This window comes from Balaenoptera musculus, chromosome 1 (genome assembly GCF_009873245.2).
Source record: "Balaenoptera musculus isolate JJ_BM4_2016_0621 chromosome 1, mBalMus1.pri.v3, whole genome shotgun sequence".
In the NCBI taxonomy this organism is placed as follows: domain Eukaryota; kingdom Metazoa; phylum Chordata; class Mammalia; order Artiodactyla; family Balaenopteridae; genus Balaenoptera; species Balaenoptera musculus.
This window is the reverse complement of record NC_045785.1, coordinates 109,136,479-109,161,235: the sequence shown is the minus strand read 5'-3', so window position 1 is coordinate 109,161,235 and position 24,757 is coordinate 109,136,479. Positions and strand designations below refer to the sequence as shown.

The 24,757-nt window shown below is 46.3% G+C and overlaps 4 protein-coding genes across 15 annotated transcripts in view; 1 reads left to right on the top strand and 3 right to left on the bottom strand.

Moving 5' to 3' along the window:
• The first annotated feature begins 55 nt into the window (after positions 1-55).
• CDC42SE1 (CDC42 small effector 1) lies at positions 56-7,836 on the top strand. Of its 2 annotated transcripts, none has more exons than XM_036873529.1 (5): positions 56-199; positions 3,357-3,674; positions 4,204-4,314; positions 5,031-5,119; positions 5,395-7,836. In XM_036873529.1, the coding sequence occupies exons 2-4, from the start codon at positions 3,621-3,623 to the stop codon at positions 5,103-5,105; spliced, it is 240 nt and encodes a 79-aa protein (XP_036729424.1). In that variant the 5' UTR covers positions 56-199; positions 3,357-3,620; the 3' UTR covers positions 5,106-5,119; positions 5,395-7,836. The 2 variants fall into 2 exon arrangements, with proteins under 2 accessions (XP_036729424.1, XP_036729433.1); XM_036873538.1 differs by lacking the exon at positions 56-199 and adding an exon at positions 226-377.
• A 421-nt stretch (positions 7,837-8,257) lies between these two features.
• Positions 8,258-10,345, bottom strand: C1H1orf56 (chromosome 1 C1orf56 homolog). Its single transcript, XM_036873499.1, has 2 exons — positions 9,300-10,345; positions 8,258-8,386 (listed from the first exon to the last, which is right to left on the bottom strand). Exons 1-2 carry the CDS (start codon positions 10,305-10,307, stop codon positions 8,366-8,368), a joined length of 1,029 nt encoding a protein of 342 aa, XP_036729394.1. The 5' UTR covers positions 10,308-10,345; the 3' UTR covers positions 8,258-8,365.
• A 126-nt stretch (positions 10,346-10,471) lies between these two features.
• BNIPL (BCL2 interacting protein like) lies at positions 10,472-18,509 on the bottom strand. 8 transcript variants are annotated; one of them, XR_005022421.1, is made up of 11 exons: positions 17,913-18,509; positions 17,005-17,100; positions 16,735-16,799; positions 16,299-16,523; positions 13,590-13,772; positions 13,305-13,407; positions 13,010-13,141; positions 11,970-12,056; positions 11,685-11,783; positions 11,004-11,223; positions 10,479-10,656 (listed from the first exon to the last, which is right to left on the bottom strand). XR_005022421.1 is itself a non-coding variant. In XM_036873435.1 (10 exons), exons 1-10 carry the CDS (start codon positions 17,954-17,956, stop codon positions 11,187-11,189), a joined length of 1,071 nt encoding a protein of 356 aa, XP_036729330.1. In that variant the 5' UTR covers positions 17,957-18,509; the 3' UTR covers positions 10,479-11,186. The 8 variants fall into 8 exon arrangements, 5 of the variants coding, with proteins under 5 accessions (XP_036729359.1, XP_036729330.1, XP_036729379.1 ...); XR_005022422.1 differs by having other exon boundaries at positions 10,478-11,223; positions 11,685-11,841; XM_036873435.1 differs by having other exon boundaries at positions 10,479-11,223.
• Positions 18,510-18,591: 82 nt separating this feature from the next.
• Positions 18,592-24,757, bottom strand: part of PRUNE1 (prune exopolyphosphatase 1) — a 24,304-nt gene continuing 18,138 nt past the window's right edge. For all 4 annotated transcript variants that reach the window (XM_036873398.1, XM_036873412.1, XM_036873406.1 and 1 more), the window contains one exon: positions 18,592-20,467. In XM_036873398.1, the coding sequence (XP_036729293.1) occupies positions 20,039-20,467 (429 nt within the window). In that variant the 3' untranslated portion in view covers positions 18,592-20,038. The remainder of the gene's footprint in view (positions 20,468-24,757) is intronic.

The following is a 24,757-nucleotide window of genomic DNA, read 5'->3' as shown; positions in this document are numbered from 1 at the left end:
TGTGCGCCCGGCTCCCAGCCGGACGGGTTTCGTAATCGCGTCGCGGCCGTTTCCGCCCTCAGCCAGCCGCACCTCTGCCGCTCCGCCCTCGGCTCCCCCACCGCGCCGAGGAGCGAGCCCGGGAACCCCACGCTGGCGGGCACCGAGCGGGAGCCCCCCACCAGCTGGCGCCGGACGCCTGGATGCCGGAGCAGAGCAGGTGAGGCCTCGGGCTCGGTCCCTCGGCCCGTGCGCCCCGCCTGCCCAGTCAGGCGGAGACGCACCGGATGCTGGGGGTGGGGGAGGAGGGCGTCCACGGCTGTCGAGATGCTGGGTCGGTGGCGAAAGGGGTGCGCCGGCTGAGGAGCCGTCCCTGTCCGTGCTCCGGCGGTGCGCAGGTGAGGCCGGTGAAGAGCAGAAGGGAAGACGGGTCTGGAGTGTTGGGGGGGAGACGGGAGGTGGGAAGAAGGTCTCTTTTGAGACTCACCAACCTCGGTGCTGGCGTGTGCCAGCAAACTGAAGCAGAGCTGGTCCGGGAAGGTCTAAATCTGAGACAAGCAGCCACGCCAGACAGTGACAAAGTCGGAAAGATTCACAGAGAGGCCCAATGTTAGTTCAGCCTTGGGAGGAGCAGAGAATTTCTGGGTAGAGTCCGGGGGTGGGCAGAAATGGAGCCTATGTGACTGAACCTATTGGGCAGGGGGAGCTGAGGGCCTAGCCCTGTTTCCTCTTAGGCCTCCACAGGACCTTGCCTGGGGAAGGGCACGGTCGGTGCTGGGGCAAATGCCTGTCACTTGACTGAAAGTTGGGGGCCACCCCCACTTCTCCAGAGCCCCGCAGCAGCCCTCATGTCTGGAGGTCTCCATAGGGGACCAGCTGCAGCCCTGGGCTCATAGCCAGAATTGACCGCTCCATTTTCTCAATTCTCTTTCTCTTTCTCTCCAGCTGCTTCTTGTGAAGGCTTGTCAGGCAGTGGGTAGGAGGCCTTGGGGCTGGAGTCAGCGGGACCGGGAAAACCGGTTTGGGGCTAGAACAGGACCAGGGAACTACCTCTGTACATCCTTCCTCCGTGGAACCTTTCTCCCATCCATTCTCCTGCTCACTCCCCAATAGTTTTAAAGCTCTTAAGCTCTACTGTGACCTTGGTGTCTTTTCCAGCTCTGTATTTCACCCTTCCTACTTGGGACTCAGGCCCAGGTCACAGCACTACTTGGCTGTCAGGGTATGGCCTTATACGATCTAATCCTGAACCCTCCTACTGTTTACCCAGCCCTTCTCCTTCATTGTGGAGTTGAAATAGTGTGTAGTGGGTTCAGGTGCCTCTTCTTCCTGGGCTGACCACTTGAGGACTTCATTTTTACTCAACCCACTCTTCTCTAGATATTTTAAAGGAGAGTGGCAGCCAATCACTCTTACTTCCTTTTCTGGCCTGTTCCCCTCCCCCCTCACCACCACCACCACCACCACCACATTCACCCTGCCCAGTCTTCTCCTCACGCTGACCCCACCCCCAGGTTTCAGAGACCCTTATGTCCTGTGTCCTAGGGAGTGGAATTTCCTGGTCACTTCTCATCATCATTGGTCATTTCATGCCAAGTCCCACACACACACTTTCCCTCCACCCAGCCCTGGCCAGGTCCCTGGAAAAGGAACAGAAACGTCCTTGTTCCCTCCACTGCCCCTTTCCCTCTCTCCTCCTCCCCCTCTTCTCTCCTTTTCCCTCCCACCATCCACTTCTGTTCACTCAGCTTTGAGCAAGGAGGGTGTTGGGGGAGAGTCCAGTCTCAGTACAGCGTGTCTGGTAGTGTTGGGGGTTTCCTCTGATTCTTCATTGTTTTCTTCATCCCCTCCCACCCCCCCCCCAACCCTTACCACCCAACACCACCACCATCACGACAAACCCTGTGACTGACTGACTTCCCCACTGACCACAGCTCCCCTCTCTGGACAGCCGTGTTCTGACTTCCGCCCTGTCTCATTACTCCTCCCCTCCAGTGGTGGGAAGGGAAGTAAGAGAAAGCCTAGACTCTCGGGTCCTTCCATCCCTCAGAAGCTGTGTCACAGTGTTTGTGTGATCTCATCTCAAGGCTGAGAAAAAACCCTCTCAGTTCTTAGATCAGTGTAGGGTGCCAGAGCATCAGGGTTCCAATCTTGGAGGGAGGGGAGATTCCTATTCAGGCTAAAGTGTAATGTGCATGAAACTGCCCTGTTTGGAATCTTTGAGGTTGGTTGTATTATAGGACTAGGGGAATGCAGTGAAAATAGAGGAAACCTATATGTGCCCTACCCTGGCTGGCAGTAATGAAGAGGGGAGGAAGTTCTTCCTTGGACACTAATGCTGTTGGGAAGTTCCTCATGTCTGGTTGGCTGATGAAGATTGGGGGTGGAAGTGGTAAGGAGGGAAGAGAGAACAGGTCACAGCATGAGGGGAGGAGGGAGGGAGGGAGGCCCAGGCCCTATGGGGTGTGAGACAGAGCAGAGTGGCACGACAGGACATGTGAAGAGGGTGGGGAGGCTGGAAAAAGATTTCTCATGGGACAGAAGATACCTGGCACGTGTACCCACAACCTGTGCACAGATGATCTCCACAAGACACACACATGGTGATAGGGTCATGCCACATATGTGCAAACAGAGGTGCACACAGAGGAGTGCATTGATACAGAACACAGATAAAACAGTGTAGGCAGCCCTCAGGAAGGATCTCAAGGTCAAGTAATAAAGAAGCTGCTAAATGGCTTCTGGGAGGGGTTGGATCTCAGTTGAGGGAAATGAGGAGGAACAAGGGCAGGGAACGGAGAGGGAAGAAATTCCTCACTGTAGAAAGTCTTAGGTTCCAACCTGCTGCAGTTGGTCACCTAGGACCTAGGTAGTCAAGGCCTCTCTTGGTCTTAAAGAAAATCTAGGTGTTCAGAGTAAGGTAAGGAAAAAGGGAGGGTCAGGGGTGGAGGCCTTGTTTGTGAGAACAAAAAACCACCATTTCCTCTTCAAAGTCACTTAAATGCCCCTCCCCTTCTGCCTTAAACCAAGGGAGAAGGGAGGTGGAGCTTGTAGCACCCCCAAACTTTGCTCATTTCTGCCAGTATCATTTAGTCCCCTCCCATCCTCTCTTCCTAGCTTCCAGCCCCCTTCCTCTCCCCTCCGTGGGTACCAACAGCTACTGTTCCTTAACCCTTTGGTGCCCTTTTGGTTCTTTGCCTTTCTCTGAGAGTCAGACTTCGAGGTTCTTATGTTTGGAGAAGGTTAGTGTTGGTTGTAGGACTAGGGCCTTTACAGGGGAGCAAGAAGATATGGGCTCCTCAGGAGCCTTCTCAAAGAGTGGGGGAGTGGAGATTTCTCATTAACTTTTCTTCTCTCTTTACTTTCTGCTCATCCAGGGTTCCAGGTCTGTGGAAGACATAACCTTGTACCTGCTTGCCCACGCCACTCTCCCACCTTGCTAGTCTCTCAGGGTCTGAGACACTGACCTTCACCGCTCAGCTTAAGGGCTCCGAGGACTCCACTTTCTCTAGACCTGTCCAGCTGAGTAAACCCAGGGTGTTGTTACACCTGAGGGGAGTGAGGAGTGGGCGGTCAAGGCACCAGAGCAAGAGCCCTCTGGGGCCTCAGGCAGAGGCGTGAAACTGGAACCATCGGGGAACATGAGTGAATTTTGGCACAAACTGGGCTGCTGTGTGGTAGAGAAACCCCAGCCGGTAAGTCTCCCCCACCCCACCCCAACACACAGAAACCAGTTACCGTATACTGGGACGTAGATACGTCAGTCTAGGATCCGCCGTCTAAAAAGCACACTTCTTGCCTCCTTCTCTGTCAGGATAGCTTCTATGGCCTGGCAGGTGTGTACATGGAATGAAGGGGACTGGGTGAGGGAGGAAGTGAACAGTCCTAGCTATCACTTCTTTTTCCCGTCCATTTTGAGTTGGACAGGGGTTGTAGGTGGAGCTTAATACCTGTCAGTTTTCCCCACTGTTTCCTTATCAGCCAGAGGTGACTTTGACATGTCCTTTCTTTGTCCAGTGTTCACTCTGCAGGCCACTGCCCTTACCACCCTGCCTGTGTCCTCTCTCTGTTTATGTTGTTCTAACCTTGCCTTTCATACCCTAGTGATTTCCCTGTTATAATGCCGTATCCCCTTTCCCACCAGGCCCTTAGCTCGTCCCTTAGTGGTTTTCAACTCTTTTCCCTTTCTCCACTGTGACGTAACTCCCTGTCTTCTCCAATCAGAAGAAGAAGAGGAGACGGATTGACCGGACCATGATTGGGGAACCAATGAATTTTGTCCACCTGACTCACATTGGCTCTGGGGAGATGGGTGCCGGAGATGGACTTGGCATGGTAACAAGGGAATGGGGAGAGGTTGATATGAGGTTGTGGGCTAGAACTGTGCCCTTTTTTGAAAGTTTAAGCTGAGGGCATAACAGAATACTCGATGGGAAGCAAGAAGCTAGGATTCTAGTCCTGGTCACAGGCTGCATAAATCTGAGATCTGACATTTCAAGTCTCTGGCCTAGGCTCCCTCATCTTTACAATTAGCAGATTGTTCTTCATTGGATGGAGGATATATATGTCTTAATAGTTACTTGGAGGGCTTTTTTCCAAAAACCATAACCCTTCCTTCTATTAATTAAGAACTGCTGTCTCAGCGCCACAGTAAGTCATATTGTGGTTGGGAGTGTTGGGACAGGGAAAAGGCTGAGCACCTCTATCCTAAGTAATGTTTAATATGCATTTCTGCTCTCAAAATAAGGGAAATGGGCTTGGAGGTAGTGAAGGAATCTTTTCACCAGTTATGAAACACAGATAAATATGGGAGAGTCCTTTGTGAGAGGATCTTACTAGTAAAAGACCCACTTTGTCTCATCCTCATGAAGGTCATTGTGAAGGGAGGCATTGAGACTTCCCTTGGAGGAATAGAGATTAGTTTTAACCTTTTCAGATTGATTTTATTGTCAAGGAGATGGGGTCAACCTCTTCCCCGGAGGGCACAGGGGAGCTCTTTTACCATGCCATATGAAGATTTAGGAGAGGGTCTCACATGTGCTTTTTCACAGACAGGTGCAGTTCAGGAGCAGATGAGATCCAAGGGAAACCGAGACAGACCGTGGAGCAATTCTAGGGGCTTGTAGCTCCAATACGACTGGTGAGTGATTAGAGAAACCCATCCAACACCTCCAGCCCCCTGCCTCAGAACCGTGATCCTCTGCAAGAATGGGAAGTGAAGGGAGGAAGAAAGAATTAGAATGGAAGAGTCAAAAATGTAGGATCCAGAAAAGCAGAGAGAAAGGGATGTGCAGACAGATAGAAATAGAAAAAAAGAGCGCACTGTGGAAATAGTTAAGTGTGAACCAGGTGGTACCCTCTCCCTAAGGTTTTCTTCGAGGCTAATCTTCCTTCTTCTTTTTTTCCTTTAATCAGGTTCTGCTGTGTGTCCAGCCTTCACCCTGTCCAGCCCAGAAGAGATGCTGGCCCTACCAGTTTCCCTCCTAGAATCAGTAACCCCAGGGCCCCTCTTTTCCCTATCTGTCTAATAGTGCCTCAAATGGCTTGGGGGCTGGACTCCCTCTACTCCCTCTGGCTGTAGCCCCTCCTGGAGATGGGGTCAAGGCAGCAGGACTGACCAAGTGACTACTGGTTGGCCAGAAGGAGCTCAGCTGAAGCCCTGGACACTATCAGATCTGAGATAGGAGTTTTCTGGGAACTTGGAATGAGTTCCCTTCTCCTGAATGACGGTCTAGGTGCCATATGTTTTTAAACTCTTAACCTGGAACTCCTTAAATGTGGTGGGTAGGTGAGATTACCAAAGCTGAAGCCGGCTTTGCTAAGAAGCTCCCTACCTCCCTGCCCTTATCTTTCGTCCTGGAATGAACTGAAGCAGACGTCAAACAGGGTCTGGGAGGGTGACCACTGGCTAGTCTACTTTTTCTCTTTAGATCTCAGACTTGAAACTCAGTCCCTCAGTATCTGTGTGCCGATACCAGGGTCTTTCTCTAGGTAGGCCTCTAACCCTATGTTTCTGTAGCATTGCTGGCTCCCTAAGATCTTTCCCTTTTTTTTTTAAATTAATTAAAAATTCAATTTAAGATGAGTTCTCTTAATTACCCCCATCCTGCTACTACCTCTATCCTTAACCCCATCCCTGTCAGGAGCCTTATTGTTTCCCACTGGATAAGAGTTAAGAGGTGGGTCTTAACCTGAAGTCTTGGGGATCTGCCCTCTGCCCACCTCCCCGCTGGCCTAGAGAGCAGGAAGAGGGATCTTGGAGAGAAACCCAGAATGCAGCAAAACTAGGAGTTATGTCTCAGGATAGACTTACTGATCACTGAGAATGGGAGTGGTGGTGAAATAAATAGGTTGAAAACAATCATTCTTGAGTGATCTTAAGATTCTCCGGCATGAGAGCCGGAAGACCTCTAGAGCAAGTTTTCTCAAACTAGGCACTTTTGACATTTTGGGCTGGATAATTCTTGGTAGTGAGGGACTGTCCTGTGCATTATAGGATGTTTAGCAGCATACCTGGCCCACCCTAGTTACAACAACAAAAAATGTCCCCACATATGGCCAAATGTCTCCAAGGGGGCAAAATCACCCCCAGTTGAGAGCCACTGCGCTATAGAGTCGAGATATTTTTCTCTCAGATGATTTCCACTTGTTCATCCTAAGCCTGAGTCATGGATGAACTAGGGCCCTGTGTAAAGTAGGTTCAATAAGGCTGCACATAATCTCCAAACACTTCTTTATTGTGTGTTGCTTGTGCTTGCATGGGTTCATGTCTCTGTGATGGACGTGTACTGTGCTTCTCCATCCTTATGCTCTCTGGAGGAGGGGTTCCTGCAGTGTGGAGACATGAACAGGGTATGAGGGGATTGGGGAAGGGAGGGAGTGAAAAACAGTAGAGCCAGAGATACCCCAGCTTATCCTCCCCAAATTTTAAGCTCTGTTTCTGTGCCCTAGTCCTAGAACCAGACACAAATAAGACTCAGGGAGTTTTGTCTGAAGACCAGGTCCCACTGCCCATCTGGCTGAAGAGTCTGCTTTAGGTGGGAAAATAATGTAGGAGTAGGGTCTTTAGGCATTTTCAGTTTTCTCAGGTGTTTTGTTCTGGCCCCTTCCTTGCAGGGTGATGAGGAGGGCAGAACAGATGAGCTCCTGCCTGCTCTGAGATGAGAAGGCGGGGGTCTCATTAGCTCAGTAACAGGAAGAATCCTGTTTAATGGTAGTGGGGGTCAGGAATGTGAGAACTAAGATCCACTCTGATTCCACCATCCATCCAGTTTACCCCCACCTATAGTGACTGAGGTTCTAATTTCAGTGTATTTCCTGCAGATTTTTTTTTAGTGTTTAAGCTTGGTTATAGAGATACATTCCCAATGTACTCAATTCCAGTCTAGCTAGTTGCTCTGAAAGTAGCTCATCTTGTTGGCCTAAAGTAGCTGAATAGCCTGAGGGTTATACTAGATCTAAAGGGTTAACAGGATAGGGCAGAAAGATGGGGGAACTCCTGGAATCTCCGGTCACCCTGATCTTGAGCCTTATTGTACTGCCTATTCTTTTCTTTTTGGCCACGCCACGCGGCACGCGGGATCTTAGTTCCCAGGCCAGGGATGGAACCCACACCCCCTGCAGTGGAAGCAGGAGTCTCAACCACTGGACGGCCAGGGAAGTCCCTCTACTGCCTATTCTTTAGACACAATCTTTTCTTTGGTGCTCTCTCACCTTTAGCTACCTTCTCTAATGTGTATGCTACCATCACTTTAACAATATTTAGAGTGATGGGAATGGGTTTGAGAGTCATAATTTATATTAAAAATTGTTGGACTTTTAAATACATTTTCAAATAAAAAAAGTTTAAGCAAAATAGTCCCAGAGTAATCACTACAGGTGTGTGTTGGGTTAAAGGGTAGACGTGGTTAATGAAGGCAACTCCTAGAAAGTGGCTGTCATGGAATTTTGTGCCAACCTTGCCCTTTCTGAGGAGAGAAGGCCAAGTGTCGTGAAGGCAAGGAGAAGATAACCATCACCTCCCAAGGGCTCAACTCATTGTTCTTCCTGTTCCTTTTTCTTGGCATTCATCTGAGATTTTTCAAGTCTTTAAAGAAGTACTTGTTTAAAAACAACTTTGGAAATGAAGAAGATGAGCAATATCAACATTTTTATCCTGGGGGACAGTGGAAGGGACCAAGCCAGATGCTGCTAGTACACAGTTCAGTCTTAAGGTTCAAGAGACTTATGGTCTCCCCTCAGGTACCTCTGTAGAAAGACACAAGACCAAAAAATGTTTTTTTTTCTAGTTTTGTTTTTCTGTACTAAAAATATCCAGTGGGTGCTGGGATTGAAAGGGGAAGAGAGGTTGAGATGCTGACACCTCCTCTTGTGGTTGAAGTGGCCATTACCTCCGATTTCTGTTTATCTGGGTAAGGAAACAAAATAGAGAAAAGGGAAAATATAACCACATCCATATTCTTTTCCCCTCCTTGCCTCATCTCCCTCTCCCCACAAACCCTCATTCCGTTAACACTGCTGCCCACTATTTATGCTTCTTTTTTATATTGAATAATGGTATTAGACACAGCAAGGAGAGAGACAAAAACAGAAACTGACAGAATGACCAAGTATATATTTTATTGTCCTTCTCCTTTCCCCAAAGGTCCTGTCATCCTGAGACCTTGAGAATATTTTATCAGGTCGATCAGGAACTTTGGTAGCTCTTTTGGTGAAGTAGAGGACTATCCTTCCCTGAGAATTCTTAAGTTTCTGGGAATAATCCCAGGAGGACAGTTCTTTGGGTTAGTAGTGGTTAAGAGCATTGGCACTAGTGTCAAACAAACCTGGTTTAAATCCTGCTGTGACTCCACTACTTACTAACTTTGTAAACCCCCTGTTTCTTCATCTGTAAAGTGGTAATAATAATACCGTAGAGTTGTTGTGAGGACTGATCCAGGTAGAGTGCACATAAGAAGACCTCAGATATTGGCAGCTGTTACTGTTAAGCTGCGTTAATAAGCTGAAAACTACGAAATCTTCCACATCCATCAACTATCTCCACATCAAGAGTTCTTTATATATCTACAATCTTAACAGTTTGGTCAATAATCATCTAATGACCTACATGTTGCCTAATAGCCAAACAGCAGTTGCTCAAGAAATGATAGGTGGAATCAATGGCTAACAATAATGTGAATAACCAATGCATTTTATGAATCAATAACCAAACATAAGCAACAGTTCACGCAGACACACTGGCTGGCTTAGCAACAGGGTTCTGGATATCAGGACTTTTCAGATGCCTTAAAAAAGATGCTGGCTCATCACTAGACACTTACTGGTTGCATCTCTGTGAACACTGTAGACAGACTGTTCCAAATATCCTCCAGCCCAGTCCTGACCCTTTTCCAAAAAGCAAGGGCTGGGTTGGGCCTGAGACTGGGGATGAAGGGGGTGGGTCTGAGTCGGCTGACTAGTGGGGGAAGGGGAGTAGTGGTGGTGGCCCTGGTGGTGGTCTGAGTGGTGCAGCTGGTGTCAGGACAGAGACCTGCATCGAGGGGGCACTCCTCCCGCTCGCGGTTGCAGGGGCATTGGTGGTAGGTGCAAGGCCGGTGCTCAGTGCGGAGTTGGCTCAGCGCCCCAACTCGCAGGCGCCCCGAAAGGCCACGCAGTTTCCCGGCTCGGGTCCGGCTCATGGTGCCGGACTTGCAGTGGCAGTGCCACGGGCCCCAGGGCATCAGCACCAGCCGCAGATCCTCGGGAGCTGGCATGGCTGTGGGCGAGGGCGGTGGCCACTGGTTCCGGGTGGACCGTGCTGTTGACCACTGGTTCAGGGTAGTGTCGGAGAGCAGCTGGTCCACGTTAGCCTTCCAGGTGGAGGGCCGCTGGCTTGAACTCATCCTGATTTCGGAATCCCGGTCATTCGCTGTAAACCCTGGGCTAGGCCCCCAAGGTGTACTGGAAGTCGTATTGTGAGTCTCCAACTCGGTGTTATTCTTTCTGGCGTAAATCACAACCCCCTCTTCCAAAGACCCATCCTCCTCCGCCGACAAACGCGACCGGCTACCTGTGGACACCGTGGAGGCCAAGAGCTCGGCAGCGGCCGGGCCTGCCAGGCTGTCGGCCACGGCCACGACGTCGTCCTCATCCTCCATTGTTACCCTCATCTTCTGGGAAACAACGCTCCGGGTGCTCCGGGCGGTGGTCCGGTAGCTGCGGGTCATAGGGCCCCCGAAGCGGAGACTGTTCTGCGGCATCGCGGTCGAAGTCAGGCCTTCGGCCCCCGCCGCCCGGGGCCCCAGACTCAGCAGCAGGGCCCAAAGCAGCGCGCCGGCGGCGGGGACCATGGGGCTGGACGGTGTGGGGCTGGGAGGGAGGCCAGTGAGGAAGGCCGGGGCTCCCACCTTCTCTCCCTCCCTTCGGCTCTCGACCCACCGGGTCGTTAGAACCGAGGCCCGCGGGGGAGGGGAGGGGGGCTCTGACGCGCGCGCCACGCCCCTCCCCCAGGCCCTCTCCCCCCGGGTCAGCTCCGGCAGGCCCAGGGGCTCAGCTGAAAATCCCAGGGAACCTCTGCAGCAAGAACTCCTGTGCCAGAACCGACAGACGGATTGTGATGCAAGGGGCTGGGGAAAGAGTAGTACACTTCCTCGGCGCGGCGCTTGAATCTCTCATCGCAGTTTATTAATCGCTACAGATCTGAATTTAATAAAGAGGACAAAATACAGGTTTTGAAAATGCCCCTCCCCAGGCTCACAGGCAGCAGATGAGACTACTGAAGGAAAGAGGGAAACAGAATGGCTCTTCAACATTTAGAGCACTGACTCCTGGCTCCCAGCAGGAGCCCTGCCCTCCCCATCCACCCCTCACCTTCACAGACTGCTAGAATACCCCAGGTGGAAAGGATCTCAGACTCAAAGAGAGGAGGTTATTTGCCCAAGGTTCTACAGCTAAAGCAGCACAGCTTTGCACTGTCCTATATAAAATGCCACAACATGCACCCCTCCAGCTGAAATGAAAGTCACCCAGCACATCAGGTTCCCAACCTCAGAGCCCTGCTTTGAAGTCAGGGTCATGGAAGGAATGACATCCCATTGAGATGTGAAGATCCAGTGGTACTGGGATTGAGGATGAGTTGATTTACAAAACAGCTCAGATGTTTCAGGGTTTAGGGTGTAATCAGATCAATATCTTTGCTTGGTTCTTAAGCTCATTATTCCAGTCCTATGCTAGGTCCCTCCTGAGCCATGGAGATCCTGGTCCAGCCTAGGAGAAAGAGAGGGAAAAAAAGTGGTATAGGAGCAGACTGGGTTTTACTCAGGGGTTTAAGGAGAGAAGCCAGGTGAACTGGAAGAGGTAGATTAGATGCTTGGGTCGGTCACCATGTAGGATCCTTTGCTCTCTAGCAACCCTCCCCCACTGGATATTCTCTCCTATTCACTGCCAACATATCCCTTCTTAATTTCTAGGGCTGGTCTGAATTTCCTCTAAATTCTGTGCTGTGATTACTCCTTTATTCCTTGATGCACTTATAGGATTAATTTTTTTCATTTGTTCTTGTTGGATACAGTAGTGTCCTGCATGTATGGAGTCTTCCCAGATACACTGAAGCCTCTGAAAGCAGAGCCTCTGTCTTTTAGTTCCTTTGTTCCAACAAGGCATTAAGAAAGTGGGAGTTGGCTCTTACACATCCCATCCCAAACTTTTATCCTTAAGCCAGGACTCACCGTCTGACAGCTTCTGGGATGTGGACCTGATCCAAGGAGATGAGTTGGGCCAGCTCTCCAAGGCTATTCAGAAAACGGATCTTCCGTGTGAACTTGGAACTAAAAAGAGAGGATCAACCAAGTGTGTTTTATATGGGGAAGAGGGCTCCTGGAGATCCTTACAAAGGGAAACATAAGTAGAGAGTGGTTAAGGCTAGAAAGAGTCAGGGTGGGGCAAGAAGTTCTTAATCTTGATTGTGAAAATGGGGAGAGAGGAAACGGGGTCTTTGTCCCCCAAGCTAGTACCTGATGAAGGGCCGAAGCAGTGTCAGGAATGCCTTCACATACCATGTAGCATGGACAACCACCAGGGCATGCAAGTTTTTCCGAAGCCTGAAGAAGAACATGAGACCATTCCACTCTCCTTCCACCTTCATGCCTGAAGATCAGGTGGAGCTACCTTCTGTACTTTAACTTCCTTCCCTTCTTCTCTAATTTCTAGATTTCTCTGATAGTTGGGTCGAATCCCCATTCCTTTAACTGCAATCTCAGCTCCATCCATCTTGCTTAGCCTCCTCATTTTTAGGAAACTCTCCTCTTGGAATACCTTAGCCTGGCCTTCTCTACCCCACTTCTTTCCTGTGCCCTATGCTCCCATAGTTCCTTTTGTATACTCCTCCATCCCTCCATGATCAGGTGAAGACCAATGAGGAGAAAAAAAAAGGAACAAGAAGAGAAAAGTGAGCAAATGGAAGACGGAGGGAAGAAAGGAAACAAGAAAAGGGATATCAAGGAAAAAAGGCATAAGGGTCAGGGATGAAGGCAGACAAGAAAAGAAGACAATGGAGATGTGAAAAGTGAAATAAATGGCAAGACTATGAGAAAAGGAAGGGCTGCCTTCCATGTGCCAGGCAATGCGCCATGTTGATTTGATTCAAATACTCAGTGGCAAAGGTATTATCATTGACATTTTACAGAGAAGGAAACTGAGTCCCAGAAAGTTAAGTGACTTGTCCACAGTCATAAAGGTAGTAAGTGATAAAGGCAAGATTTGAAACTAGATTTCCATGACTCCAAGAGAGGACAGAAGATAGGAGAGGCTTGGAAAGGGGTATAGAGGGACAAAGAAAAGTGGAAGAGGGAGTTCCCTGGTGGCCAAGTGGTTAGGATTCCGGACTTTCACTGACAGGGCCCCGGTTCAATCCCTGGTCAGGGAACTGAGATCCTGCAAACCACATGGCGCAGTCAAAAAAAAAGTGGAAGAGATTGAATGGAAGAAAGTATGGAAAGATGGAAAAGAAAAAGATAAGATAGAGCATGGTAGCCCTCTTGTCCTAGAGGCTCACCGCCGATCCAGGGTGTGGTAACACTGGCGTATCCAGCTCAGAGGTGGAACTTGGGCCCTACTTGTGCCTCCACTCAGGTGAACAAGCAGATAATTTTCAGCTATCAGTAGCTCCAGAGTACCCACCATATACCTGGGGAGATGAAATTGTCAGGGAAGGTATGCGTTTGGGGTTGTGGGGAGTGAGAGGCACATTACTGTAGACTCTACAATCAGTTACTGATCAGAGAAGGGGTTCTTTTGAATGTTTCCCTCTCTAACATCCACTCTGGAGCACTTTAAGCCTTCCACCTCACCTAAACAAGTGTTCCATGACATAGGTGTAGTCGGGGATGCTGCTTCTGGGTAGATAACAGGAAGCAAAGAGGATGACAACATTGAGGCCATCACCATGGTAGCCTGGGGAGGAGAAGGGGAAAACTCATTCAGTCAACAAGTAAGTATTGATGGACACTACATCTGTGTTTAGGTTGAGAGAATCTGAGGGTCTCTAGAAGTTGCAGGAAGGATTCTGAACCCATAACTGAATTTCCAGCTTCAGCATTTTACTTTAGAAGTCACAGTTCTTACCCCTCCATTACCTCCATGAGATAGGACTTTCTTATAGGGCTCAATGACGGTCATGTCCACTCGCTGCTCCCGCTGTCCTGTTCGGAACACCCTCCAGCAATGACCGTCTTCTCCAGCCACATCCCACATACAACCCTGGCCCAGCCTTTCAGCTGCCTCACTGGCCCCCAGGCCCTCTGCCTGGGGCAGCTCATCTAAAAAAGAGGGATGGGGAAGGATCAACAAGGCAGAATACATACCTTCAGTATCTTGTAAGTTCCTCAGATTCTTAGAGTTTATTACCTCAACATCTAATTCCTCATTTTTTACCCATGACTCTAGCCCTAGTTTGTCCAATCAACCCAACCCCTTGCTGGTTTCTCTTTCCTGTGACTCATTATCTTCACTTTTTCACTAGACAATGGCCTTACACTATGGTAGGTTGATGGCCCTTGCCATTTTTCCAGATTCTTTCTGCCCATGCTTTTCCTTCCTTGGGTGAGCTCATTTATTCCCATGTCTTCAATTACTGCCAGTAAGGCGATGATTCCTTTCTAACCCAGACTTCTCTCCTACCACCAGACCCATATCCCTAAATGCCTAGAGTGGACATCACTATTTTGTGTTTCTCTGTCATCTCCAAGTCACCAGACTCCAAGTGCAACTCAAACTCATTCTCTTCCTCCTCTCTCTCATATTCTTTCTTGATGAATGACACCATCCATCTAGTTTCCTGAGAGAGAAAACTCTTTGTCATCAGAGACTCTTTCTTCTCTACCAGCCGTCAAGCCAACAGGACCCCAGATCCTCCTCCATCTATCTCCATTATACCCTTTTATCATTCTTTCCACTATTAGTGTCCCGGTACAGGTTCTGAGCCTTTCTCATCTGGCCTTAGTACTAGCCTCCTAACTCGTCTCCCTGCCTCTTGTCTGTTTTCCTCCATTCTACCCTTTACACCACTGCTGGAGCAAGGTTTCTTTTCTTCTCTCCCTTTTTCACTCAAATGGCAATATACATAAAATACAATATACTATACTCACTAATTTTGCATGATCTTTCCATAGAAATAAAAAGAACTGCTTCATCTTAAAAAATAGTGCCTAGTATTTAGTATTCCATGGTATGGATGTACTGTAATATTGTAGAACTAACATCCTATTTATGGACCTTTAAGTTGTTTTCAATCTTTTGAAAGCCATCAAATCTGATCATGTTAGTCCCTTGATTAAAACCATTCAAGGGACTCCCCATTGCCTACAGGATAAAATCTAAACTCAATGTGGCAGCAAGGACCTCCATGATTTAACCCTTGCCTACTTAACAGTCTTTTGTCATTCTCTCTTCACCTCCCAGCCACAGAATATATATTATATTCTGTGATATAATAATATATATTTTGGTTTTGTTCCTGGCTTCTAAAACAGCTCCTGATGATAAAGGTAAAAGAGGTATCTTTTCCTATTCATAACAAGCCCCTTTCAACCACAGAAGTTTATGTTAATGAGGTGACTTTGGAAAACTTCTGTGGATGAGTGGCTGGTTGCCAGGCCAACCAACCACATGATTAGAGGTTTGGAACTTTTACCCTCTGACCTCTGAGGAGGGGAGAGAGACTGGAGGTTGTGCTAAATCACTAATGGTCAGTGATTCAATCATACCTACATATGAAGCCTCCATAAAAAAAACCCTAACTGAAGAGGTTCTGAGAGGTTCTGCGTTGGTGAACACATGGAGGTGCTGGGAGGGTGGTGCACCCACGGAGCTCCACACCCCCTTTCACATAACTTGTCCTATGTATTGCTTCCTTCTGGCTGTTCCTGATCTGTATCCTCTTATAATAAACCTGTAATCTAGTAAGTAAACTGTTTCCCCAAGTTCTGTGAGCTGTTTTAGCACATTATCAAACCTGAGGAGGGGGTGGCAGGCACCTCTGATTTATCACCTGTCGGTCAAAAGCACAGGTGACAACCTGGACGTGTGATTGGTGTCTGAAGTCTGGGGCAGTCTTGTGGGTGAGCCCTTAACCTGTGGTGTCTGTGCTAACTCCAGTTAAGTGTCGTGACTCAATTGTAGGACACCCAATTTGTGTCTGGAGAGTTGGAGAATTGGTTGGTGTGGGGAAAACCCATACATTTGGTGTCAAAAGTGCTGTGAGTAGAGAAGAAACAAAGTTTTCCTTAATACCTAATAGTCATACTTAATACTCTGAATTCCCCACCATGCCATGCTATTGCCCAATTTGCTTCTTCCACCTAGAATGCCTCTCCAATTACCTGATAAGCTCAGAATGGCATCCTCTGTGAAGTCTTTTTTAACACCTCTCAGGTGGAACTGACCTTTGCCTTCTCCCTGCTTACACTGTACCCTATACACATGTAGATCATAACCTTTAACTGCACTTATTTGTATATGTGTTTATTTCATACTAAACAGAGAATTCCCTGAGGGTAGGGATTATCTTATTTATCTTTATAACTCAGTTCTAGCTCAATGATAGCAATATAACAGTTATTCAATAAAATTTCCCTCAATAAATGAAGTATCCCCTTCTCCCCCTATACTGACTACTCTCACATTGGACCAATAAGCTCTACCTTTCCATTCTGAGGAAATTTTGCTGGTCTTACCTCTTGGTCCCCACCTTATTAGTTCTAACTTCAGCCCCATTAAATCCATCCTGAGCTTTTTTAACACTGGCCTCTACTTCTACCAGCTCAGTCTTCAGCTTTCTTTCCCACCTTCCCGTTCAAATTCATGTCCACTGTCCAGCTGCTCCGAGTCTGAAGGTGTCTCCAACTCGTCTATCTCCAGGTCAGAACTGCCATCAGGAGAGGAAGGTACAGAGTGGGTGGGAGAAGCTCCGTTATCTCCAGGCCCCTTAGTCAGATTCAGTCGCAACTCTGGGGCACAAAGACGCTTACGCATGGGGCGCTGGCCACACGGGGCTAAAGTGCTGGGGGTTCCTGGGTTTGGAGGAGGGAAAAAAAAAGAAGAGAAAGATGGGTTTGTGTTGGTGGGGGATGCTAGAATTCCTGTCTATGTAAGTGATAATATGGGGTGAATTCTAAAGAAGGACTAACACGGGACATTTGGGAAGTAGAACCGCAAAGGGATAGGGTGGCATAACCCTTCCCTGGACCAGAATCAGGGAGGCCTGGGTTCTAATTTACGTACCTGCCTGTGAGTCTCTTTCAGGATTATGAGGATCTCCAGAAGGGTCAGCCTCTTCAGGAAGCAATCTAGAAGGGAAAAGATGAAAAGGGGGAAGAAATATAGGCTAAAGGCATTAAGCTGGTATCAACTTATCAATTCCATCTCCCCGCCATGATGTTATCACCTCTTCTTTCTTTTCCCCACCTCTTTCCTTCAAGTCCCAGTTTACCATCGCTGCCCTCCATTTGTGACCAGCCCTCCCTTTTCCCAGCCTCGCTCATACTTCCTCACCTAGGGAATTCTTCATCCTGCCAGTCTTCCTTCAGCTCCAGTTCCCCAAGTCTCAAGGATGCTCCTAGTACAGCTGTTTCTGCATTCTCCCTGACCCTATAGATAGTCTCCCAGAAAAAAAGATTATTATGAGACAAACCAGGCAGTGTCTTAAGGGAACTGGAATGAACAGCAGTAATGAAGGTACAGAGCAGAGGGCAGGCCTTAAAAAGAAGTCAGATCTCTTGTCTCCTAGATGTTTCTACCACCTTCACCACTTGTTAGAAAGCCATCACCCCTAGTTGGGTTTAGGAGCAGAGCAGGCATGGAAGGTAAAGCTAATTATTTTTACCTGTTGGCAGTTGCTCCACCTGCACAGTAGGGGTGAGAGGTATTTCACATTACAATTGGCTGGAACCCAACAGACCTGCCAAGCTGTCACTGGGCAAAGTTGGGGAAGATGTCACCTAGTCAGGCCTGCCTTTCTTCCACCACACTAGGGAGTGGTGAGGGGAAACCATGGCAGAGGGGTAGGGGAAGAAGGTAAGGAGGAAGAGAGATTTGCTGGGAAGGAGAACCTGGACCTTAACTTAGTTCTGGGTCAGCTTTCCTGATGGCCATTCTGGAGGGTGGGTATTAGAAAGCAGAAAACGGGGCAGATTTATCAAAAACAAAATATAGAAACTTCCTTAAAAAAAAAAAAAAAAGCAATAGGGAATTATCCTGGAATCCCTTGTTCCCTAATTCCCATACCTCACTGATATTTCCTACCTAAAGCCACCTCCATCCCTTCTCTGCAAATTAATTCTCTTACAGTCTTATCTCCTCTAGGAACCCGAGATTTGACTTGGAAAGAGCTGGATGGTGGGAAAGTCCCTTAAGACTATTCACTCCTTGTTTCCAATCAAGTTAGCCAGCGTCTTCCTTACCTGAGATCTAATGTCTTTTCTCCTTCCTCTTGTACAGTTCCCATCTTCAGAAGTCTTCCTGTCGCCTTTAAACACTTGGAGTTGTCGGGGAGCCGGATGTCTCAGCTCCCCAACACGTCTGTATCCCCTTTTTCTGTCTCAGCTATTGTTGCTCTTGCCTCCAAGGAGGAGGGAAGGGTGGAAGGGAGGTAAGTAACCTCACCTTCAAACAGGTTTTGCCACCTCCCTTCCCAAGAAGCAGGTTTGCACAAAAGAGAAACCATGCCTATTGGGGCGGGTTCTGGGGAGGAGACTACATATTCTAAAGCGGCTAGTCTTGGGTGAGTCGAGGAAGGCAATTTTCTAGACTCCTTAAAACCTTCTGGAAGCTGCTTTAAAAAAAAAAAAGTAATGGTAGCAACCATTTTAGTTTTAAGACTATCGTGGGCCTACTTCTCAAGCATAAGCAAAATCAAGGACACAGAAGTATGTTATAAAGAGGGTTCTGGAAGAAACAAACTAAAGGAAAGGCTGAGGATGAGGGGAGACATAAGACTGTTGCTCCTTATTCCCAAAAAGAGTCAACAGAAGGAAGACAGTAAGTACAGCAGAAAGAAGGGAAATGAATCTTGAGGAGGTTAAAACAATTATCAGAGAGAAAGGCCTGATTATAGTTGTAAAAAGAGACAATAAGGCCCCAAACAGGAAAAAAGTATTTAATACTTTAACAAAATGCAAAATAAAAGTACCCAAGTTACACAACATAAATTCCTTTGGTTCAGTAATCACGCCACTATTTTACCTTCCAATGGCTACAAACATCCCCTCAAAGTGAAGTCAGTTTCCCTCATATGAAGACATCATGCCAAAACCATCACATACCCCACTGTTCAGCGAAACTGTTGAAAACTTACAGGGAACAGAGCTGTGGGGTAGGAAAAGGGGGAACAGGTTGGTCTGAAGAGAAAAGGGAGACTCTACACATGCAGAACAAGTCAGTGGAAGGGAGCTCTTTGCTGGGTCACTATGGGATGAATCATACCCCTGTACATGCTACATGAGGCTGAGTACCTTGGTACACAATCACAAATAAACAGACAATTCAGTGACCCTGAGCATTCCCAGGGAAACAGAAACAAACAAACAAACAAAAAACCAGAGAAGCGGAGGCAAGAAAGGACGGTGTGGCAACAGGCAGATCACAGAAACCAGGGAACATCAGTTTTGCAGATGGGGAAATGAGATCTAGAGGAGTGAGTGTCTGGACAAAAGACACACAGTTTATGGCACTCGGTATGAACTCCATGTTTCCTTCTACTATGCTCAAGGAGAAAATTAGATGGACAAGAAATCGACAGAGCTGGGGGTCTCATTGTAGTTCTACTGTCTTTTGCGAAGAGTGCCCATGAGGTCTTAAGGCTTTCCCAGGTGTCTCCTGAACTCTCAAGAACAAGGGGTCTTCTGGGTCTCTTCAGGGTCCCTGTGGCTCTGAGACAGAGGGATCCAAAGAAACTGAGAGCCAGGCGAGCTGATCAGGACAGAAGATAATAGCCTCCAATCTGCTCCCAAACAATCCTGAAACAGTCACAATAAGCTCAGAATAGAAATTTAGCAAACTGGGAATCAGACACCATTACCTAATTGGGGGCAGAAAGAGGAGTCATGGAGGTGAAAATCAACTAAAGGCTAAAAACTGGAAGAAGCTAAAAGTAGGTATTGTGTTCAATAAATACTTGAATTCATAAGAAAATAAATGAACACTGGAGACAATGAATGTTTGGTTCCATAAGAAATACTGGTTCTGTTAAAAAGCCTGACTTAGGGCACTTTTGGGGTATACATTCTTTCTGTGCCACTCTGCTGGAACTGTGTATGTTATTACATCATGACCCTGGCAAATGGAATAGAGGAGAGTCAGTGCAGATTTAAGGAGTTAAATTAAATAATAAAATTTGTTTGATTGGTACAGACTGTGGGGAAAAGGTAGAAAGCCAGCTCAGCTTTCTCTTACTTCTTTCTCCTCCTAGGTTTATGATAACAGTATACCAGATCCTGGAACAATGAAGACAAAATTGCTGAAACATCTCAAAACATGCATTCAGTGTGGTTCAAGCAATCTCTCTCACTTGCCCCTCCCCTCCGAACAGTCATTTCTTGGACCGGGAGGCAGTGGTAGATTCTGACAGCGAGATCTGACTACATTTCTCAAAGATGACCTCGGCTGAGAATTTCGGCAGCCCCTGATCCAGAGGGCACTCATCCACCAGGCTGTTCATGGGTGTGGGGGGCAGTGGAGGCTCCTCCTCATCTTGACTCAGTCCAGGAATCAGGGAGTTACCTGCCCTGTCCAATTCCTTGTCTACCTGCTCCCTGGACACACCCTCTGTCTCAGGCTGTCCTGAAGGGATGTTCGTGGAGTCAAAATATGCTGACAGGGCTTCCTGGAGCAGAGGCAGAAGTTTCTTTCGAGAGACCTGGGTGTTGCCTTGAAGATAGGCTTGGAGGTTAGGGTGGATGCTTGGGGCAGGGGTCAGCTTCAGGGACGGAGAGTGGGAGCGTTCCAGGACTCCACAGACCTAAAAAGGAGACAAGATGGGGAGGTGGTACATAAGGTGGTGAAGCAAAAAGCTGAGACTTCTAAGAGACTTCTCTTATAGAGGAGAAAAAATATATTTTTTTAATTAAGTCATCCAAGGTTGTTTTATTGCTTACAACAAAGGCACATCAGCTAATACACATAGTATTTTAGAAACAGAAGAAACATTTGAGATGATATATTTCATTTTATTAATAAGTAGACCAAAGCCCAGAGAGATTAAGTGCCTTGAATGTAGATGATGGTAGAGTCTGAACCAGAACCTGGGACTCCCAGCTCCTAGGATACTGTTATTTCCAAGGGTATTCCTGTGCTCAAAAACTTGAACTCTATCCTTAGCTGAAATGGGACAAGCATCTACTATACTGAGGTCAGGAGAACAATACAGGCACAAAGAATAAATAGATCAAGTGGGGGTGGGAAGTATGCCAGGCATCATGCCACGTCTGGCCATTTTCAAATATTAATTTCCTCATTTAATCCTCACAACTACCTTACAAGTTGGTATTACTATTACCTTCATTTACAGGTAGGGAAACTGAGGATTAGATTAGGTAACTTGCCGAAGGTCAAGTTTTTTGTTTTTTTTTTTGAATTTTATTTATTTTTTATACAGCAGGTTCTTGTTAATTATCTATTTTATACATATTAGTGTATATATGTCAATCCCAATCTCCCAATTCATCCCACCACCACCTCGCCCCCGCTGTCCCCCCTTGGTGTCCATACATTTGTTCTCTACATCTGTGTCTCTATTTCTGCCTTGCAAACCAGTTCATCTGTACCATTTTTCTAGATTCCACATATATGTGTTAACATACGGTATTTGTTTTTCTCTTTCTGACTTACTTCACTCTGTATGACAGTCTCTAGGTCCATCCGTGTCTCTACAAATGACCCAGTTTTGTTCCTTTTTATGGCTGAGTAATATTCCATTGTATATATGTATCACATCTTCTGTATCCATTCATCTGTCAATGGACACTTAGGTTGCTTCCATGACCTGGCTATTGTAAGTAGTGCTGCAATGAACACTGGGGTGCATGTGTCTTTTTGAATTATGGCTTTCTCTGGGTATATGCTCAGTAGTGGAATTGCTGGGTCATATGGTAATTCTATTTTTAGTTTTTTAAGGAACCTCCATACTGTTCTCCATAGTGGCTGTATCAATTTACATTCCTACCAACAGTGTAGGAGGATTACCTTTTCTCCACACCCTCTCCAGCATTTGTTGTTTGTAGATTTTCTGATGATGCCCATTCTAACTGGTGTGAGGTAATACCTCATTGTAGTTTTGATCTGCATTTCTCTAATGATTAGTGATGTTGAGCAGCTTTTCATGTGCTTCTTGGCCATCTGTATGTCTTCTTTGGAGAAATGTCTATTTAGGTCTTCTGCCCATTTTTGGATTGGGTTATTTTTTTAATATTGAGCTGCATGAGCTGTTTATATATTTTGGAGATTAATCCTTTGTCCGTTGATTAGTTTACAAATATTTTCTCCCATTCTGAGGGTTGTCTTTTCATCTTGTTTATAGTTTCCTTTGCTGTGCAAAAGCTTTTAAGTTTCATTAGGTCCTATTTGTTTATTTTTGTTTTTATTTCCATTACTCTAGGAGGTGGGTCAAAAAAAGATCTTGCTGTGATTTATGTCAAAGAGTGTTTTTCCTATGTTTTCCTCTAAGAGTTTTATAGTGTCCGGTCTTACATTCAGGTCTTTAATACATTTGGAGTTTATTTTTGTGTATGGTGCTAGGAAGTGTTCTAATTTCATTGTTTTACATGTAGCTGTCCAGTTTTCCCAGCACCACTTATTAAAGAGACTGTCTTTTCTCCATTGTATATCCGTTCCCCCTTTGTCATAGCTTAGTTGACCGTAGGTGCTCAGGTTTATCTCTGGGATTTCTATCCTGTTCCATTGATCTATATTTGTTTTTGTGCCAGTACCATATTGTCCTGATTACTATAGCTTTGTAGTATAGTCTGAAGTCAGGGAGTCTGATTCCTCCAGCTCCACTTTTTTCCCTCAAGATTGCTTTGGCTATTTGGGGTCTTTTGGGTCTCCATAGAAGTTTTAAGATTTTTTGTTCTAGTTCTGTAAAAAATGCCATTGGTAATTTGATAGGGATCGCATTGAATCTGTATATTGCTTTGGGTAGAATAGTCAATTTCACAATATTGATTCTTCCAATCCAAGAACATCGTATATCTCTCCATCTGTTTGTGTCATTGTTGATTTATTTCATCTGTGTCTTATAGTTTTCTGAGTACAGGTCTTTTCCCTCCTCAGGTAGGTTTATTCCTAGGTATTTTATTCTTTTTGTTGCAATGGTGAATGGGATTGTTTCCTTAATTTCTCTTTCTGATCTTTCATTGTTAATGTATAGGAATGCAAGAGATTTCTGTGCATTTATTTTGTATCCTGCAACTTTATCAAATTCATTGATTAGCTCTAGTAGTTTTCTGGTGGCATCTTTAGGATTTTCTATGTATACTATCATGTCATCTGCAAACAGTGACAGGTTTACTTCTTCTTTTCCTATTTGTATTCCTTTTATTTCTTTTTCTTCTCTGATTGCCGTGGCTAGGGCTTCCAAAACTATGTTGAATAGTAGTGGCGAGAGTGGACGTCCTTGTCTTGTTCCTGATCTTAGAGGAAATGCTTCCAGTTTTTCACCATTGAGAATGATGTTTGCTGTGGGTTTGTCATATATGGCCTTTATTATGTTGAGGTAGGTTCCCTCTATGCCCACTTTCTGGAGAGTTTTTTATCATAAATGGGTGTTGAATTTTGTCAAAAACTTTTTCTGCATCTATTGAGATGATCGTATGGTTTTTATTCTTCAATTTGTTAATATGGTGTATCACATTGATTGATTTGCGTATACTGAAGAATCCTTGCATCCCTGGGATAAATCCCACTTGATCATGGTGTATGAGCTTTTTAATGTGTTGTTGGATTCTGTTTGCTAGTATTTTGTTGAGGAGTTTTGCATCTATATTCATCAGTGATATTGGTCTGTAATTTTCTTTTCTTGTAGCATCTTTGTCTGCTTTTGGAATCAGGGTGATGGTGGCCTCATAGAATGAGTTTGGGAGTGTTCCTTCCTCTGCAATTTTTGGGAAGAGTTTGAGAAGGATGGGTGTTAGCTCTTCTCTAAATGTTTGATAGAATTCACCTGTGAAGCCATCTGGTCCTGGACTTTTGTTTGTTGTAAGATTTTTAATCACAGTTTCAATTTCATTACTTCTGATTGGTCTGTTCGTATTTTCTATTTCTTCCTGCTTCAGTCTCGGAAGGCTACATCTTTCTAAGAATTTGTCCATTTCTTCCAGATTGTCCATTTTATTGGCGCAGAGTTGCCTGTAGTAGTCTCTTATGATGCTTTGTATTTCTGCGATGTCCGCTGTAACCTCTTTTTCATTTCTAATTTTATTTTTTTTAATTTATTTATTTTTGGCTGCGTTGGATCTTCGTTGCTGCATGTGGGCTTTCTCTAGTTGCAGCAAGTGGGGGCTACTCTTCGTTGTGGTGTGTGGGCTTCTCATTGTGGTGGCTTCTCTTGTTGCAAAGCACAGGCTCTAGGCGTGTGGGCTTCAGTAGTTGTGGCACATGGGTTCAGTAATTGTGGCTTGTGGCCTCTAGAGCACAGGCTCAGCAGTTGTGGTGCATGGGCTTAGTTGCTCTGTGGTATGTGGGATCTTCCTGGAGCAGGGATCAAACCCTGCACTGGCAGATGGATTCTTTTTTTATTTTTTATTTATTTTTTCTTATTAGTCATCCATTTTATACACATCAATGTATACATGTCAATCCCAATCTCCCAATTCATCACACCACAACCCCCACCCCCCCGCCGCTTTCCCCCCATGGTGTCCACACGTTTTTTCTCTACCTCTGTGTCTCAATTTCTGCTCTGCAAACCAGTTCATCTGTACCATTTCCTACAGTCCACATATATGCGTTAATACATGATATTTGTTTTTCTCCTTCTGACTTACTTCACTCTGTATGACAGTCTCCAGATGCATCTACGTCTCTACAAATGACCCAATTTCGTTCCTTTTTATGGCTGAGTAATATTCCATTGTATATATGTGCCACATCTTCTTTATCCATTCGTCTGTCAGTGGGCATTTATGGCAGGTGGATTCTTAACCACTGCTCCACCAGGGAAGTCCCTCATTTCTAATTTTATTGATTTGAGTCCTCTTCCTCTTTTTCTTGATGAGTCTGGCTAAAGGTTTATCAATTTTATTTTCTCAAAGAA